Source organism: Macrobrachium nipponense, chromosome 15, assembly GCF_015104395.2.
Source record: "Macrobrachium nipponense isolate FS-2020 chromosome 15, ASM1510439v2, whole genome shotgun sequence".
NCBI classification, from domain to species: Eukaryota; Metazoa; Arthropoda; class Malacostraca; order Decapoda; family Palaemonidae; genus Macrobrachium; species Macrobrachium nipponense.
Window position 1 is genome coordinate 8,924,572 of NC_087208.1, and position 16,399 is coordinate 8,940,970.

At 41.4% G+C, this 16,399-nt stretch overlaps 1 protein-coding gene across 1 annotated transcript in view; it reads left to right on the top strand.

The window, feature by feature from the left end:
- LOC135226994 (A-kinase anchor protein 10, mitochondrial-like) overlaps positions 1 to 16,399 on the top strand; it is a 586,899-nt gene that overhangs the window by 239,596 nt on the left and 330,904 nt on the right. Inside the window, exon 4 of the mRNA XM_064266721.1 lies at positions 5,131 to 5,254. Within this exon, the coding sequence (XP_064122791.1) occupies positions 5,131 to 5,254 (124 nt within the window). The remainder of the gene's footprint in view (positions 1 to 5,130; positions 5,255 to 16,399) is intronic.

Consider the following 16,399-nt stretch of genomic DNA (forward strand, 5'->3'; position numbering starts at 1 on the left):
TGACATATTAAACACAGTTTTATTATTGTTCGAAAAAGAAGGAATAAATACACCCAGCTTTCTCAGTTTTCTCTCGTGAGTACATCGGACCATTAATACATAATCAGCAATACATTTATTAAACAGATATTTAAAAACAACGCGATCAATGATGGATAAATTATCTGTAATGTTTACAAATAAACTGTTAGACAAATCTGTTAGTTTGACAATATTTTGATTCTTATGGTTAATCTCCATATCCAACAATTTCGTGGTGGCGTCATGGTAAAAAGGAGTCTGGTATATAGAGGACTTGTATACTTTGAATTTGACGAAATTCGGGACTACATCATAGAACAGGTGTCAAATTAACTAACCCTGAGTTTTCATGTATACGCGAGCATACAAAGAAATGTAAACATGACTTGAATTACAAAGATTTTAAAATTATAGGCCAATCCCCTAACGAACATCATTTAGCTATTTTAGAATCACTTTTCATTAAACAACTCGTTCCGCAGTTAAACACCCAGTCTTCCTCAACACCTCTGTATCTCTCGTGAGTTCAAGTCGAAGCTGACCCGGCCCGAATTGTCACTCGGTCTGTGCTTTCAGCACCTTATGGTATTGACTCCTCCCTACTCTTGTACTTGCTTTTTATATTTGTAAACTTTTTAAACTTTTAGTATGTATTCCGAGTTTATGATTTTAACTTTCGTTTTATCTTTTTTTTAGCTTGATTATGGGACTTTTATGTCTTGAAACGTCGCGACAATAAAGTACAAATAATGGGAATAAAGGATTGTCCTTCACCTTGCATCGACTGATGTCTACTGGTTGATAGAACCGCCTTCAATTTTCACTATATATATACATACATATATATAATTTTTTTATATATTGGTATTTTTGGGTAAGCAAATTACATAACAGTCTAGTAATATTCAATCATTTATCTTCACTTTAAAACAAATTGGAAGTCTCTAGAACAATATTTAAATTTATGGTGAATTTTTGAAAAAAACTTTTTCCTTCCCTCCGCGTGCCGATTCTCGGCCACAAATCTCCGAAATGCGTACGTCGCATTCTCCTAATATTTGCTCCTTTTCATATTAGGCGTTTTATAGAGTTTCATATATGAAAATGTGCGCAATTTCATGTAGAATACAACAAAAAATTTTGAAGGTTGTAGCTTTTCTCATTTTCGAAATATTTGCATATAAATCACGATAAATAGGAAAAAAACTATGTTCGGTCAACTTTGACTCAACCGAAATGGTCGAAAAACGCATTTGTAAGCTAAAACTTTTACAGTCTAGTAATATTCTGTCATTTATCTTTACTTTAAAACCAATTCAAAGTCTCTAGAACAATATTTAGATTTATGGTGAATTTTTGAAAAAAACATTTCTTCCCTCCGCTCGCCGATTCTCGGCCGCAAATCTCCAAAATGCGTATGTCGCATTCTCCTAATATTTGTTCCTTTTCATATTAGGCATTTTATAGAGTTTCATATATGAAAATGTGTGCAATTTTATGCGGAATACAACAAAAAATATTTGAAGGTTGTAGCTTTTCTCTTCGAAATATTTGCATATAAATCACGATAAATAGGAAAAAAACTATGTTTGGTCAACTTTGAAAAAAAACTATGTTTGGTCAACTTTGTGACTCAACCGAAATGGTCAAAAAACGTATTTGTAAGCTAAAACTCTTACAGTCTAGTAATATTCAGTCATTTATCTTAACTTTAAAACAAATTGGAAGTCTCTAGAACAATATTTAGATTTATGGTGAATTTTTGAAAAAAACTTTTTCCTGCCCTCCGTGCGCTGATTCTCTGCTGCAAATCTCCGAAATGCGTACGTCGCATTCTCCTAATATTTGCTCTTTTTCATATTAGGCGTTTTATAGAGTTTCATATATGAAAATATGCGCAATTTCATGTAAAATACAAAAAAAAAAAAATTTTGAAGGTTGTAGCTTTATTCTTTTTTGAAATATTTGCATATAAATCACGATAAATAGAAAAAAACCACGTTGGGTCAACTTTAACTCTATGGAAATGGTCAAAAAATGTAATTGTAAGCTAAAACTCTTACAGTCTAGTAATATTCAGTCATTTATCTTCACTTTAAAACAAATTCGAAGTCTCTAGCACAATATTAGATTTATGGTGAATTTTTGAAAAAACTTTTTCCTTCCCTCCGCGCGCCGATTCGCGGCCGCAAATCTATGAAATGCGTACGTCGCATTCTCCTAATATTTGCTCATTTTCATATTAGGCGTTTTATAGAGTTTCATATATGAAAATGTGCGTAATTTCATGCAAAATACAACAAAAAATATTTGAAAGTTGTAGCTTTATTCATTTTTGAAATATTTGCATATAAACCACAATAAATAGGAAAAGACTACGTTCGGTCAACTTTGACTCAACCGAAATGGTCGAAAAAACGCAATTGTAAGCTAAAACTCTTACAGTCTAGTAATATTCAGTCATTTATCTTCACTTTAAAACAAATTGGAAGTCTCTAGAACAATATTTAGATTTATGGTGAATTTTTGAAAAAAAACTTTTTCTTTCCCTTCGCACGTCGCATTCTCCTGATATTTGCTCATTTTCATATTAGGCGTTTTATAGAGTTTCATATATGAAAATGTGTGCAATTTTATGCAGCATACAATAAAAAATATTTGAAGGATTGTAGCTTTTCTAATTTTCGAAATATTTGCATATAAAAAAAATATATATCAAAAGTTCGACATTTGGTCAATTTTAACTCGTCCAAAATGGTCGAAAACTGCAATTCTAAGCTAAAACTCTTACAGTATTGTAAAATTCAATCATTTGTCTTCATTTTGAAACAAATTGGAAGTCTCTAGGACAATATTTAGATTTACAGTGAATTTTTGAAAAAAATGTTTTTACGTCCTCGCGTTACGAATTCATGCATCATTTTGTGATAATATTTTTTCTGTGTTGCTTTGATCGTTTTACAATGTGTTATATATCAAAATGATCGCACTTTAGTGTACAATACAACAACAAAAAGTAACTCGTTAGCTTTAACCGTTTTCTGCGCAGCGCGATTTGAATATAATTATATCTGAAATTTTTTTTTGCGCTATCACATATCGCAATATTTATATATGATAATATTTTTTTCATTTCTGATGGTTGCATACTAAACTTCAGGCAATGACAAAAAAAGGAGCCAAAAATAATCTTGAAAACTAAGTGCACTGTGATTTTTTGAAAAAATTATTTTTTCCACTTCCGCGCTCACTCCCAGACCGGCCCAGGCATACGGGAGACAATTTCGATTATACCGCTTCGGGTAAGAGGGTTAAAGGTTATAGAGCCATGTTGATCTTGGTATTTAAGCTCAGGGGTCTAGATCTGTCTACAAACAGTGACCATGTAGATCTCATTCAATCTTTTGAAACCTTTAAAGTTCCGAAAGACTGCCTGGCATGGAATTTAGATGTTGTCCTAAAGTGGCTTTCCAGCTCGCCTTTTGAGCCTCGTCGCTCAGTGTCGTTGACGAACTTAACAAAGAAGACACTGTCTGGTAGCTTTAGCATCTGCTAAATGTGTGAGTGTAATGCACCCCATTGACATAAGAGTGGGATTTGCTCAGGGAGATGCAGTCTGTTCCCTTGCACTTCAATTTTTTGCAAAGAATGAGAACCCTTAGGATCCTTGGCCTCACTCCTTTGTCCTTAAGAACCTCATTGACATTCTTGGACCAGAAGAGGAGAGACTTCCCAGCCCTGTAAGAACATTGAGTTATTATCTTCACAAGACAGAGAAGATAAGGGGGTCATCTTCTCACCTCTTGTGTTGTGTCAAAAATCCATCTCGCCCTGTATTTAAGAAGGCTCTTTAGTATTTCTTGAGGTCTTTGATAGTCAAGCCCCATTCTCAGGGCAAAGAAGAAACTTTGCCTCTTCTGAAAGTAAAAGCACATAAAGTAAGAGCTGTCGCCACCTCACTTGCTTTTTGGCATAGCTTGTCTTTGGTTACCATTCTTCAATCAACTTTTTGGAGATCAAAATCAGTGTTTGATATGCATTACTTAAAGGAAGTGGAGGCGTGTTTTGAGCATTGTAGCACTTTCGGCCCTTTATTCATTGCTGGCATGGTGTTTGGTGTTAAGAGAGGCAATATTGGAGGTTGGCTGTCCCTCTGTCATTTTCTCCTTGTATCAAGGTTAAATGAGTCCTTGGGTAGTCTAGGGGTACACGGTACCCAGTTGCTTGTGGTAGGGGGTTGTTGGTTTTTCATGGTCTGGTGTAGGGGACAGTTTTTTGTTTGTTGGTTTTAACCTGGTTCTTGCCCAGGGCAAGGACATTATGTCTTTGTTGTTCTTTGGTGAGTCAGCGGTAGGAACCCATGTCTTCGAAGAACATCACACTGATGTAGAGACAACCCTTGGTCTTGCTAGCACTCTCTCTACTGAGTAACATGAGTACCAACCAGAGGAAGTACTCAGCAGCGGCTTGCTTACAAGGTAAGGTATGACAAGCATGTTGTTAATGCTGCCACATAGTCTTTTGAGAAATTCTTTATATTGCCAAAAGATATTTCCTCCATACCCCTCCACCTTTCATTGTGGAATCAGCTGTGTAATTGCTTGGAAGACACTAAAATAAAAGAAATATTATTATAATGAAATTAGATTTTACTTTATACTTACCAAGCAATTACATATTCAAAGCCCTTCCTCCTCCTCATAGGTGGAGTTTGCGAACGAAATCGAATTGAGGTGTATGGTATGTTCATACCTGGAGTCCAGAAGTGGGCGGATACATGTCACTTGCACCAGTGATGGTAGCACCACTGCAAAATTTGAATTTTTGGTCTGCTGCAGTAGGGAACCTACAGCTATGTAATTGCCAGGTAAGTATAAAATAAAATAAAATTTTATTTTAATATTTTCATTTACTTTGATTCTTGAAAAAGGAGTAACTCATATATATTTTTTACAATGAAGCTTTCTTTTCTCCAAGATGACTACATTTTGGTTTCAATATCAATTTTATTGTATGTATTTTTCATTATACATCATGAAAAGAGGCTACACTAATTTTTTATACAGAATTTTAAATGCAATCCATTCTTGTACACATGTTTTCCTGTAGGTTTTTGCCTAAGTTCTTGGCCAGTGATTATTACCTCAAGCACCAAATAGATGTTCTAACAAGTGGATCTGTGCGGTTAGCAGATATTCTCTATAGTGATTCTGCTTTACCTTACTTCATGGAGGTGAGTCCCACTCAAAAATTTTATAAATCTCTGAACTGCATGTTTAGAAGTGGTTAGCTGAAAACTTATTTAGTTATTTAGTTTTATATCTTCCTGGTTAAGCATTCCACTGCTTGGTAATTCTTCATACTCTTACACCATCAGCTGCCATTTTTATCATATTTTGGGACCAATATTATTAAATAAGCTATATGTACCTTTGCACACACTGTTGCTTTTTTTTAGAATATCATCAATCACTCCCGAGTTGAAGTTGGCTCAGTTTGAGGATCCTTTATTTGAAATAGTATTTGGAACTAGAAATAGTCTGAGTTTTGGATTCTTTGTTTTTGAGTGTTTTCACAGAAAAGCCATGATTACGCTATCTTTGGGGAAAATTACTCTTGAAAAATTCTTTAAATTGGACTTACCCATGTGTATTGCCATATATTATGCAATGCTTCCTATACTATAATACAGGATATACAACCATTGGGCACAAACAAACTATGAATAAGCCACCAAACAGTAAAAGAGCTACCCTGTCCCCTCCTTACACTATATTCTTCCATTACAGTGTCTTACATAAAGTGTAGGATAACAGTTATATTTTTGTGCTATATTTTAAATTTATTCATGTTAATGAAATAAACACTTATTGCCACTGACAAAAATAATTCATACCTAATCTAAATCTGCCCACAAAAATGACATCTCAGAGTTATTTAGAGTTAGCCTAACTATGCTTTTCTCTTCTCTTTTCTCTTACTCTCTTAACCTGTTACTGTTTTTAAAGTATAGCCTTGACGTATCATTTAGTAATTTGTCATATCCATAGTTTGACACACAATCATGGTTTACCAAATGATCGTCAATTAAACAAATAGTCATCTAGAAACTTTTGTAGATTGGGAACTGTTTGGTAACTACTCATGCATAATTATTTTTCACTAGGTGATCCGCACTTTAGCAGAAATTATCTCAAAATTCTTGAAAGTCCGCAATGCAGTCGCTAATTCTTGATGCACCCTAGCAGGGAAAACATGTTGCCACACCCGACGTACACTCCCGTTGTTCAGGATGATTTTGGGTGTTTAGGGTGGTTTTCCCTCCTGTAGAGAAAATAGATTGGGAGGACCACACTCTTGAAGGACTTGATCCTTTGCATAGAGATACAGAGGACTTTTGGTGAGATCATGGCGCTAATTCACCAGCACAACAATCTTGGGAAAGGGACCACAGCCTGTACTTCTGTAGATTTCCCTTCTTGTCTCAAATACTTTTGAAGTCCTAAGAAGGAACCCAAGGTTTTGATAGAGCTGCCGTGGTCTACTCTTGCGGACAGTATAGTGGACCAAGTGAATAATCTTGTCTTAGTACAAGATAATTCACTCCAGTCCAATCGTTTGGACAAGATGCCTCCTCCTCTACCTCATTAGGGGCATTACACACTACACACCCTGGGAGAGGTCAATCCAAATGAAGCAGGTTGACCAGACTTAGGTCAACTAGGTCCCGGTCTTTCACTGCAGCACCTCACTGTAGAGAGTGTCTCTCTCCCAGCAGGAAGCAGTGAACCAGGAGGCTACCTCTACTGCAGCTCTTCAGGCAATCTCCTGGTTACTGATGGGTTCTGTTCCTGGTGGCTTGACGGTAACAAATATCATTATTAATCAAAGTTCAAAAGACTACGGGCACTACGGTGCCCTAGACTGGTTAATGATGCCTTAGTGTTACAAATTTTCAATGTTAGATTTGATGAACTTACAGGTAAATCTTGGCCAAGAGTGACGGAGAGAAAAAAAATTCACCTTTTTCAGAATACAACACTTCTTTCATCTCTTTATTTCTGGGCTCAGCTGTGTCGCTGCGCGAAAATATCCTTTAATCTATTATTTCTAGGGTAAATGTACTAACACATACCAGAGAATAAATAAAATAAAGAAAAAGGTCAGTATAACTGACTCGCTCACCCTCCAGGAGGGTGTCGGTATGAACACTAGGCGAGTGAGACCACAACCACGAGCCAAATGCCAATAGAAATCTCCCACTACCAAATCCCTCCAAGAGGGGAGCCGACCCACAGGGTGAGCAGCTCGTACTACTACTACTCCATCCCATGCTGTCGACTGCTGCGCCCCTGGTGGCCATCCTTTTTCGTTAGCTCGCACGAGTCACAAGTGCTATTTTTCTCTCTGTGTTTTTTGTGCCCTTTCTTCGGATTTTCGATAATGGAGCGTTCAGCTATTGCAGCAGCTAAGTTAAGTACTCAGTATTTACGGTTAGTGCGTTTTTTCCGTCCCTGAGACAGTATTTGCCGTTTTTTAGGTATAAATACGTTCTCGGGGTCGGAAGCATGGCGGCATGGTCCTGCCTCGTGATGGGTTCGTTCTTGGTCTTCCATACCTGGAACATCCCCCCTTTCATTTACGCTCTATTTTGATTATCCGCGTTACTTAAGGTCTACTCAGGTTGTCATGCATGCATGTTTATCACCTTATGTAGGCTTTTTCTATCCAGACCCTAGTCTGGGTTCTTTGTATCGGCCCCTGACTAGCTTTGAGTGGTAGACTTGCCTTCGGGTTAGTCGTACACTCCTGGATTTTTTTTTTTTCTCCTGCTTTTTTTTACCTTCTTTCTTTCAATTTTTATTTTATTTTAGTTTATTTGGTGTTATTTTGTCATTATTAGGTTAGTTTGGCGTCTGGCTTAGCCTAGGTCCCGGCTCGCAGAGCCTATTCTACCGCTGATCAGTTCGGTTGCTTCCACATAGCTTCTCTCTGATCAGTTGGTTTTTGCCCTATGGGCCTTTAGACTACCGCTTTTCAGTTCAGGTTGCTTCCCGATAGCTTCTCTCTGATCAGTTGGTTGGCCTAGGTTGGGTTACCGTATCCCAGTTATCGCCTCGTGGTCACTGTGTGATCAACGGGCGGCCAGACGCCTGCCCCCCCCCCCCTTTTCCCTTTCCCCATACCCCGCTCTTCAATAGGAGTCGGCGGGGGTGGCGTCGGTCTCGCCTTGCTCGCCTCACATACCCGAGCCTGCATCCCCCCTTTTTCTCCCCTCACCGGAGGGCTAGGGAGTCGGACAGACCCAGACTGGATCCGACCTCTCACGCTTCTCGGTCCGGCCGGGTGGTACGTTGTGGGGGGGCCCTGGCCTTCCCCCCCCTCCGTTACTGCCTTGTCGCTCCGAGTTAGCTCGAGCACGTATGTCCTTCTCGCCCTTCCCTCCTTACTAGAGCTCCATCCCTATCGGAGTTCTGGTATCCAGCGGAAGGAGATAGTCCAACCATAGTTGGACAGGTGCATACAGCAGGTCTTCTACTAACCTTTACCGTTAGCTGAGTTACTACACTCCGCTTCAACTGGACCTAGTCCGGTTCGCTTGTGCTTAGGTTTAAGTTATTTTTAAGTTATCTTAATTTTCTTAAACCAATCCCCCCCCCCCTCCCCCCCCTCCCTATATTGTACCGGATCTTTCCGGGATTATAGCCTATTCAGGCAATGCAGGGAGGGGTTATGCCCAAATTTTTTCCGAGCTCCGGCATGTAACGGAGTTCTTTTGCCTTTTAGTCTGTAAGTGTTATCCCTCTAAGATACTCATGTGTCTTCCCACTTACAGGCCACCAACTGTGAGCATCCGGGATGTTCCGCTACACTTCAGGACCTGGGACACGAAGTTGCCGGTCCCCATGCTCATGCGCGACTCCGCACGGTGACATCCAGGTCTGGTACCATGAGAAACGTGCTACCATATGTTACGATCTGGGTGAGCCAGCTTTTGGAAGGTGGTAAGTATTTTATTCCACCTCAGTAGTGCTTCGCTTCTTTAGTACTTACCTTAAGTTTCCATCATTTATTAACTTAAGACATCTAGTTTAAGTTATACTCTAAGTTTTAGTTCTAAGTGATTCTTAAGTCTAAAATACGTCCTCTCTTACAGGCTCCGGCAGTAAGAGATACAGCACTGGCTACCCTGCGGGCCTGGGTCGGAGGTTTTGGCAAGAACGCCGCCAAGGGTCAGCCCTACATTCTTGAGAAGGTCTGGCAGTGCTCATCTTCTTCCGAGGCAGGGCGCGGGTACGTCGACCCGGTAGATGCGGACCCGTCTATTGCCTTCATCCAACAACAGCTGGCGGCCTCTTTAACTGAACAAGACCAGGATATCTCCACGGATGTCGCTACCCTGGATATTAATGTTGAACCTATGGTAGGTATAGACGACCTGTTGGTCGAGGTAAGTAATGCAGGTACCCAAGGGTCTCCCTTGAGTCTGACTGTCTCTTCTACTCCTGCAACTTCTCCATCCTTCCAAGGCTTTACGGCTGATGAACTGTATACTCCTCCTGAGGCTTCGGTTAGGCCTAAGATCAAGTCTAAATAATGACCTTGACTAAGACGTCATCGTCTTCGAAGAAGACGTCCTCATCTTCTTCCTCGCGTAAGTCTCCGGCTCGTAATCCCGGCCCGGCCCGAGACAGGTCTAAAGGCTCTAGCTCCGGCTCTAAGTCCTCGAAAAGTAAACCCAAGGAGAGATCTCGTACCCCGGCAGTATCACCAGTTCCGCTACCTTTGGTTCCTATTCAGAGCCTACCCTCCACCTCCTCTGAGCATCAGGCTCCGGCTCTTTGGACTCCAATGCTGGCCTGTTGCAACAGGTGGGCGATCTAGTGGGTACCCTTAAGAGTAGTATGGAACAAATGATATCTCGCCTATCGGACAGAATCACTTCTCAGGATTCTATTATAGCCACGGTCTAAGAGAACCCCTCTAGCCTCTCCTTCAACCTCCAACACTAGTGGATCTCAGCTTCTTCCCCCGTATGACTCGCTGCCCGCTTTCTCCAATGAACAATCCTTGGAGAGTAGCGTCATATGCCCCCTTCCAGGATGGTCTTATCTCCATACCGGAGTTCGGAACTCGAAGAATAGAGGACTTCGAGTTCTACCCGGAAGGCCTACAGCCTCCTTTTATAGGCTACGCAAGGCTCACGCCTTCGGCTATGGTTCGGGACGATAGGGTACCAAAGGAGACAGTCCTCTATTCTAGAGACCAGGCTCAGCGAGAATGGCTCAGTATGTTTAGAGGACATGGATTGTTCAAACACCAAAGTACAACCCATTTAAAAGTCCCTTTACCATTTTCACAATGGATGAAAGTACCCCGCTCCCGTTCCTAACCAAGATAGCAAGGTCGACCATCTCAGCAGCTCAGAAGGGGGAACCCATGCCTCAGTTGAAAGAAGCAGATCCCACATCTCATTGCTCCCTTCAATCGGAGAATTGTGGGAAGACTTGCCAAATACATTCTCAGCTGGCAAACTCAAACCTGACTGTGCTATGGAGCAGTTTGGCGAAAAGCTACCCAGGCTCCCAGATAGTCTTATTCAGGCTGAATTTGACTCAAAATCACGACTAGCCAGATCAATCAACTCGATGGCTATGTCTGAGGTAGCAACCATGGCTTATGGTTCAGAACCAATTTTTAAGCTTATGACCAAAAGCCCTGACTCAAACGGTGCAGTCAGATATGTTCGAGTTTGCCACTGCTAGAACGAATTGTAGGAAGCATGTCCTGCTAGAGGCAACCATTCGTCACGAACCGAATAGGTTACTCTCTTCCAACATCTGGGGCGCAGATCTCTTCCCAGAGGCCATGGTTAAGGAAGTACAGGCAGAGGCTACGAGGTTGAACCAGAGCCTTAAAGACCGTTGGGGGTCTTACGGCTAGGAGGAGGCAAGACCTGACACCTAAGGTAAGGGACAAAGGAAACCCAGACGTTTCCAACCTTACCAAAAGAAAAAACAACCGCGCTTACCCCCAGCAAGTTCCAGCTGTGCCGTTAGTGCAGACAGCCCAACCCTCCACGTCTAAAGGTCAATCACAACCTATTTATGTGATATCCCCTCAGCCTCAACCCTCCACCTCATATGCCATCTCTCCAGCTTACAATCAAGCCTTCGAGAGTCAAGCTTCTCAGAAGTATGACCGCTCGGGCAAGGGAGGCAGAGGTAAGCGTCCTTTCGTGGAAGAGGATCGGGAGACCCCACTTCAATAGGGGAAAGCACTTCAGAGGAGGACGAGGTGGTTACAAGAACCAATGAAGAACTTCAGGTAGGAGGGAGGCTGTTTCACTTCGCCACCGGTGGAACTTCAGCCAGTGGGCTCAGAGCATAGTGTCAAAGGGCTGGTTGGAGCTGGTTGACGAACCCACCTCCAGCCAGACCTTTCCGTCAACTTCCTTCCAAAAGAATTGACAGAATACGCAGAGGACCTCCTTCAGAAAGGAGCTATAGCCAAAGTCAAGAGGTTAAAATTTCAAGGTCGCTTGTTCAGCGTGCCAAAGAAAGGCTCAAACAAAAGAAGAGTAATCTTAGACTTGTCCCGCTTAAACTTAGCCATCCGCTGCGACAAGTTCAAGATGCTCACGATCTCACAGGTGCGGACCTTACTTCCCCGTGGGGCCGTCACCACCTCTATCGATCTTACAGACGCCTACTATCATATCCTATTGCAAGACACTTCCGTCCATATCTGGGATTCAAGATAGGAGACCAGACATTCTCCTTCAAGGTAGTTCCATTCGGGCTCAACGTGGCACCCAGGGTGTTCACGAAGCTAGCGGAAGTAGTAGTACAACAGCTCAGAGCGCAAGGGATTATGGTAGTGGCGTATCTCGACGATTGGTTGATCTGGGCCCCACCATCAGTCGAAGAATGCAACAAGGCCACACTGAAAGTGATCCAGTTTCCTAGAATATCTAGGATTCAAGATAAACAAATCCAAGTCGAGACTCACTCCAGAGTCAAACTTTCAGTGGCTAGGCATTCAATGGAATCTATCCTCACACACTCTGTCGATTCCATCTACCAAAAGGAAAGAAATAGCGAAGTCAGTCAAGCAATTTCTGAATCACAAACTGGCATCCAGGAGAGCTCAGGAAAGGATCCTCGGCTCTCTCCAGTTTGCATCAGTAACGAACATCTTGATGAAAGCCAAATTAAAAGACCTAACCAGGATCTGGCGCTCACGAGCAAATGTCAGGTCCAGGGACAAGCTATCCTCAGTGCCTCTGATTCTAAAGAATCGGCTTCGACCCGGGGCAAAAGTCAAGAATCTATCAGTGTCAGTACCCCTTCAGTTCCCTCCACCAGGGATCACCATCCACACAGACGCGTCCTTAAGCGGCTGGGGAGGTACTCCCAAGTCAAAAAGGTTCAAGGGGATTTTGGTCACCTCAGTTCCGTCAGTTTCACATAAACGTACTGGAGGCGATGGCAGTATTCTGACTCTGAAAAGATTACTCCCACCAAAGTACTCCCACATAAAGCTAGTCCTGGACAGAGCAGTGGTAGTACATTGCATAAACAGAGGAGGCTCCAAGTCACGTCATCTAAATCACGTCATGATAGCCATCTTCTCCCTGGCAGACAAATTCAGTTGGCATCTTTCCTCCACCCACATAGCTGGAGTCAGAAACGTCATAGCAGACGCCCTATCCCGATCAGTACCCCTAGAGTCGGAATGGTCACTAGACGACAGTTCGTTCCAATGGATCCTTCAAAGAGTCCCAGGGCTTTCAGGTGGACCTATTCGCATCCCAAGCGAACCACAAACTACCGTGTTATGTAGCCCCCAACCTGGACCCTCTGGCTTACGCCACGGACGCCCTAGCTCTAGACTGGAAACAACTGGGGGAAGATTTACGTCTTCCCTCCAGTGAATCTCCTTATGAAAGTATTGGACAAACTCAGGACATTCAAGGGTCAAGTGGCTCTAGTAGCCCCAGACTGGCCGAAGAGCAATTGGTACCCCCTGATTCTGGAACTGGGCCTTCGTCCCTTCGGATCCCCAGTCCCAAGCTCTCCCAGTCAGTACAAACGAAGACTGTGTTCGCTTCCTCAGGGATTCTCAAAACCCTAACTTTATGGATTTCATGAAGTTTGCGGCTAAAAGAGATGCGAATATTGACCCTCAGAATATTCTCTTCTTGGAATCCGATAAAAGGGATTCAACTTTGAGGCAGTATGATGCTGCTGTCAAAAGTTAGCAACCTTCCTGAGAGAGTCAGATATCAGAATCATGACAGTTAATTCAGCTATATCCTTCTTCAGATCCTTATTTGAAAAAGGTTTAGCCAGCTATCACGATTACTCAAACAAGTCAGCCTTGAAAAAGATATTTCAATTTGGATTTAACATAGACTTGACGGATACCTACTTCTCGTCTATTCCTAAGGCATGTGCTAGACTTAGGCCTTCTGTTAGGGAGGACCTACGTCAGTTTCATGGTTCTTAAACGATGTTCTAAAACTGGCTTCCGAAACCGATAATGACACATGCTCGTTTATGATGCTCCTAAGGAAAACCCTATTTTTATTAAGCTTGGCTTCAGGAGCAAGAATTTCAGAACTGTCGGCTTTGTCCAGAGATCCGGATCATATTCAATTCCTTCCCACAGGGGAATGTAACTACTTTCTCCGGAACGTAGTTTTTTGGCAAAAAATGAAGATCCTTTGATGAGGTGGGAACCTTGGAAAGTTTTACCTCTTCCACAAGATGTATCCCTTTGTCCAGTTTCAGCTTACGAGCCTTTCTATCCAGGACCTCCTCATCCTCATCGGGGCCCCTCTTTAAGAGGGAAAAAGGTGGAACTTTATCCATTAAAGGCATCAGGCAACAAATCCTGTACTTTATCAAACAAGCCAATCCTGACTCTTTCCCAAAAGCACATGATGTCAGGGCAGTAGCCACCTCAATTAATTATTTCCAACACATGAACTTTGATGAGTGGAAAAAATATACCGGATGGAAATCGCCGACAGTATTCAAACGCCATTACCTTAAGTCCTTGGAAGCTCTGAAATTTTCAGCAGTAGCAGCGGGAAACATAGTTTCCCCTGACTCTAGTTAATTTGTAGTAGAAGATTCAGTCCTCCTTTCTACCTGCCTCACCCAACAGTTCGTCTATTCCTACAGTGTTCATTTACATTCACCTTGTGCCTTAGCTGCTTTTTAATAAGGTAGTGAGTGCCCCTTATTTTTGTGCTAGGGACACTCACAGATGATTATGCATATTGATCTCATGGATGTTACCCCCTTATTTTTATGCTAGGGGATACATCTCATTTATAATGGTTACGGGTTTTGTATATTAAGTCATATACATTCCTTACTATATATTATCATAGTTGATTAATTTGATTGTTTGAATTGCTATTATATTTTGATACATGCCTTTACACAGATACCATTCTGTTACATGTAAGCCAATTTACCTCTGGTACATATGTAAATTACCTTATGTTAAGAAACATGTTTAGAATTAAGGGTAATTTAAGCATATTGTTACTTTGTATCACTGTGTATTTGTATCTTTTTAGCAATTATATTCTTTTTTATTTTTTTCTTTATTTTATTTGGGACCTATGATTATTTTAATTTATTACTTTTGTTTACAATCTTGTGCTATTTCTCTGGTACGATTTCGCGCAGCGACACGAGCTGAGCCACCGAAAAGGGATTTTGACGTAAGGAAAAATCTATTTCTGGGCGATTGGCTCGTGTCGCCAGCGAAATCCCACCCTACCCATCCCTTCGCCAAGATTGTCTGCTAACTTCAGGATGGCCACCAGGGCGCAGCAGTCGACAGCATGGGAATGGAGTAGTAGTAGTACGAGCTGCTCACCCTGTGGGTCGGCTCCCCTCTTGGAGGGATTTGGTAGTGGGAGATTTCTATTGGCATTTGGCTCGTGGTTGTGGTCTCACTCGCCTAGTGTTCATACCGACACCCTCTGGAGGGTGAGCGAGTCAGTTATACTGACCTTTTTCTTTATTTTATTTATTCTCTGGTATGTGTTAGTACATTTACCCTAGAAATAATAGATTAAAGGATTTTCTTTCGCTGGCGACACGAGCCAATCGCCTCAGAAATAAGATTTTTTACCTTACGTCAAAATCCCTTTTATCATACCTTCTAGTTAAATAAGATAAAAAAGTAAAAGAAAATAATAAAAGTATCGTTAGGGACATTATAATTGTTGCTTAAATGCTACAGCCATAAACAACTGAATGAAAACAGTTGTTTTACTATAACTGAACCGAATCTGATAACAACAATGTTTTGCTTGCATTTCAGCCATTGTGCAGTGGTAAATAATTACAGTAGATACCCCTTATTTGCGGTAAATAATTACAGTAAATAACATGAAAATACAGCAATATTCTGTATTTTCATGTTATTTACTGTATAATATGTGACATTAAATATTATAATAATAATATTAAATCATACAGCACTTACTGGTGATGAATGTTGATCATAGATGATGATGATATAGCTGTGCAGCCTGATGAATGACGATGAAGATAGACTGCACAGCAAAGTAGAGGAGTTACATATCCTCTGAGGTGTGCTTCTTCACCTTCTTCAGGAGGCACTTTGTCAGGGATTTTGGGAGACACCACTTGTTTAAGGTAATTGTACATTTGCTCAAACAAGACATGATAGGGCTTCACTGTTTCATTAACGGTATTGATGGAATTTGTGGGTGGCCCGGGCCGTTTTTGGCTGGCGGGCCGTGGTGGGGGGCCATGGTGTTCCGCGTTTCCCCTCTTTTTTTTTCATTCTTATCCCATGACTTTACCATTGGCTGTATCTGCCTTACTTTTCTGATCAGTTTGTACAGAACACAAAATTTCAAAGTCCTGTTAGACGGTGGGATAATAATAAAGGCCGGCGAGTTCTTCTCCATGAATGACCTCTCCTCCAAGTATTTTTCTCTGCTCATATTCGTTCTCAATGCAGGCAACTGCACTTTTTTTCATGTGGTAATGGGCTGCTACTTCTCCATAACCTCTGCCCTTTCTTAACCAGAAAATCATATTAAACCTTTAACGCCGATTGGACGTATTAAACGTCGATATAAATTGTCTGTTGGGTGCCGATTGGACGTATGGTTCATCAATATAAAAAAAGTTTTTAAAAAAATTCATGGAAAAATAGTTATAGGCCTACTAGGCGAAAACTTTTGAATCATGCGCCTTGGGGGATGCTGGGAGCTCACGGATCAAGGCGTTGTTTTGTTTACAATCGTTAAGCAGGCGCGCAAGCGCGAATTTCTTTCCTATCACACTAAAAAGTATCAGCGACACATCTCAGAAAT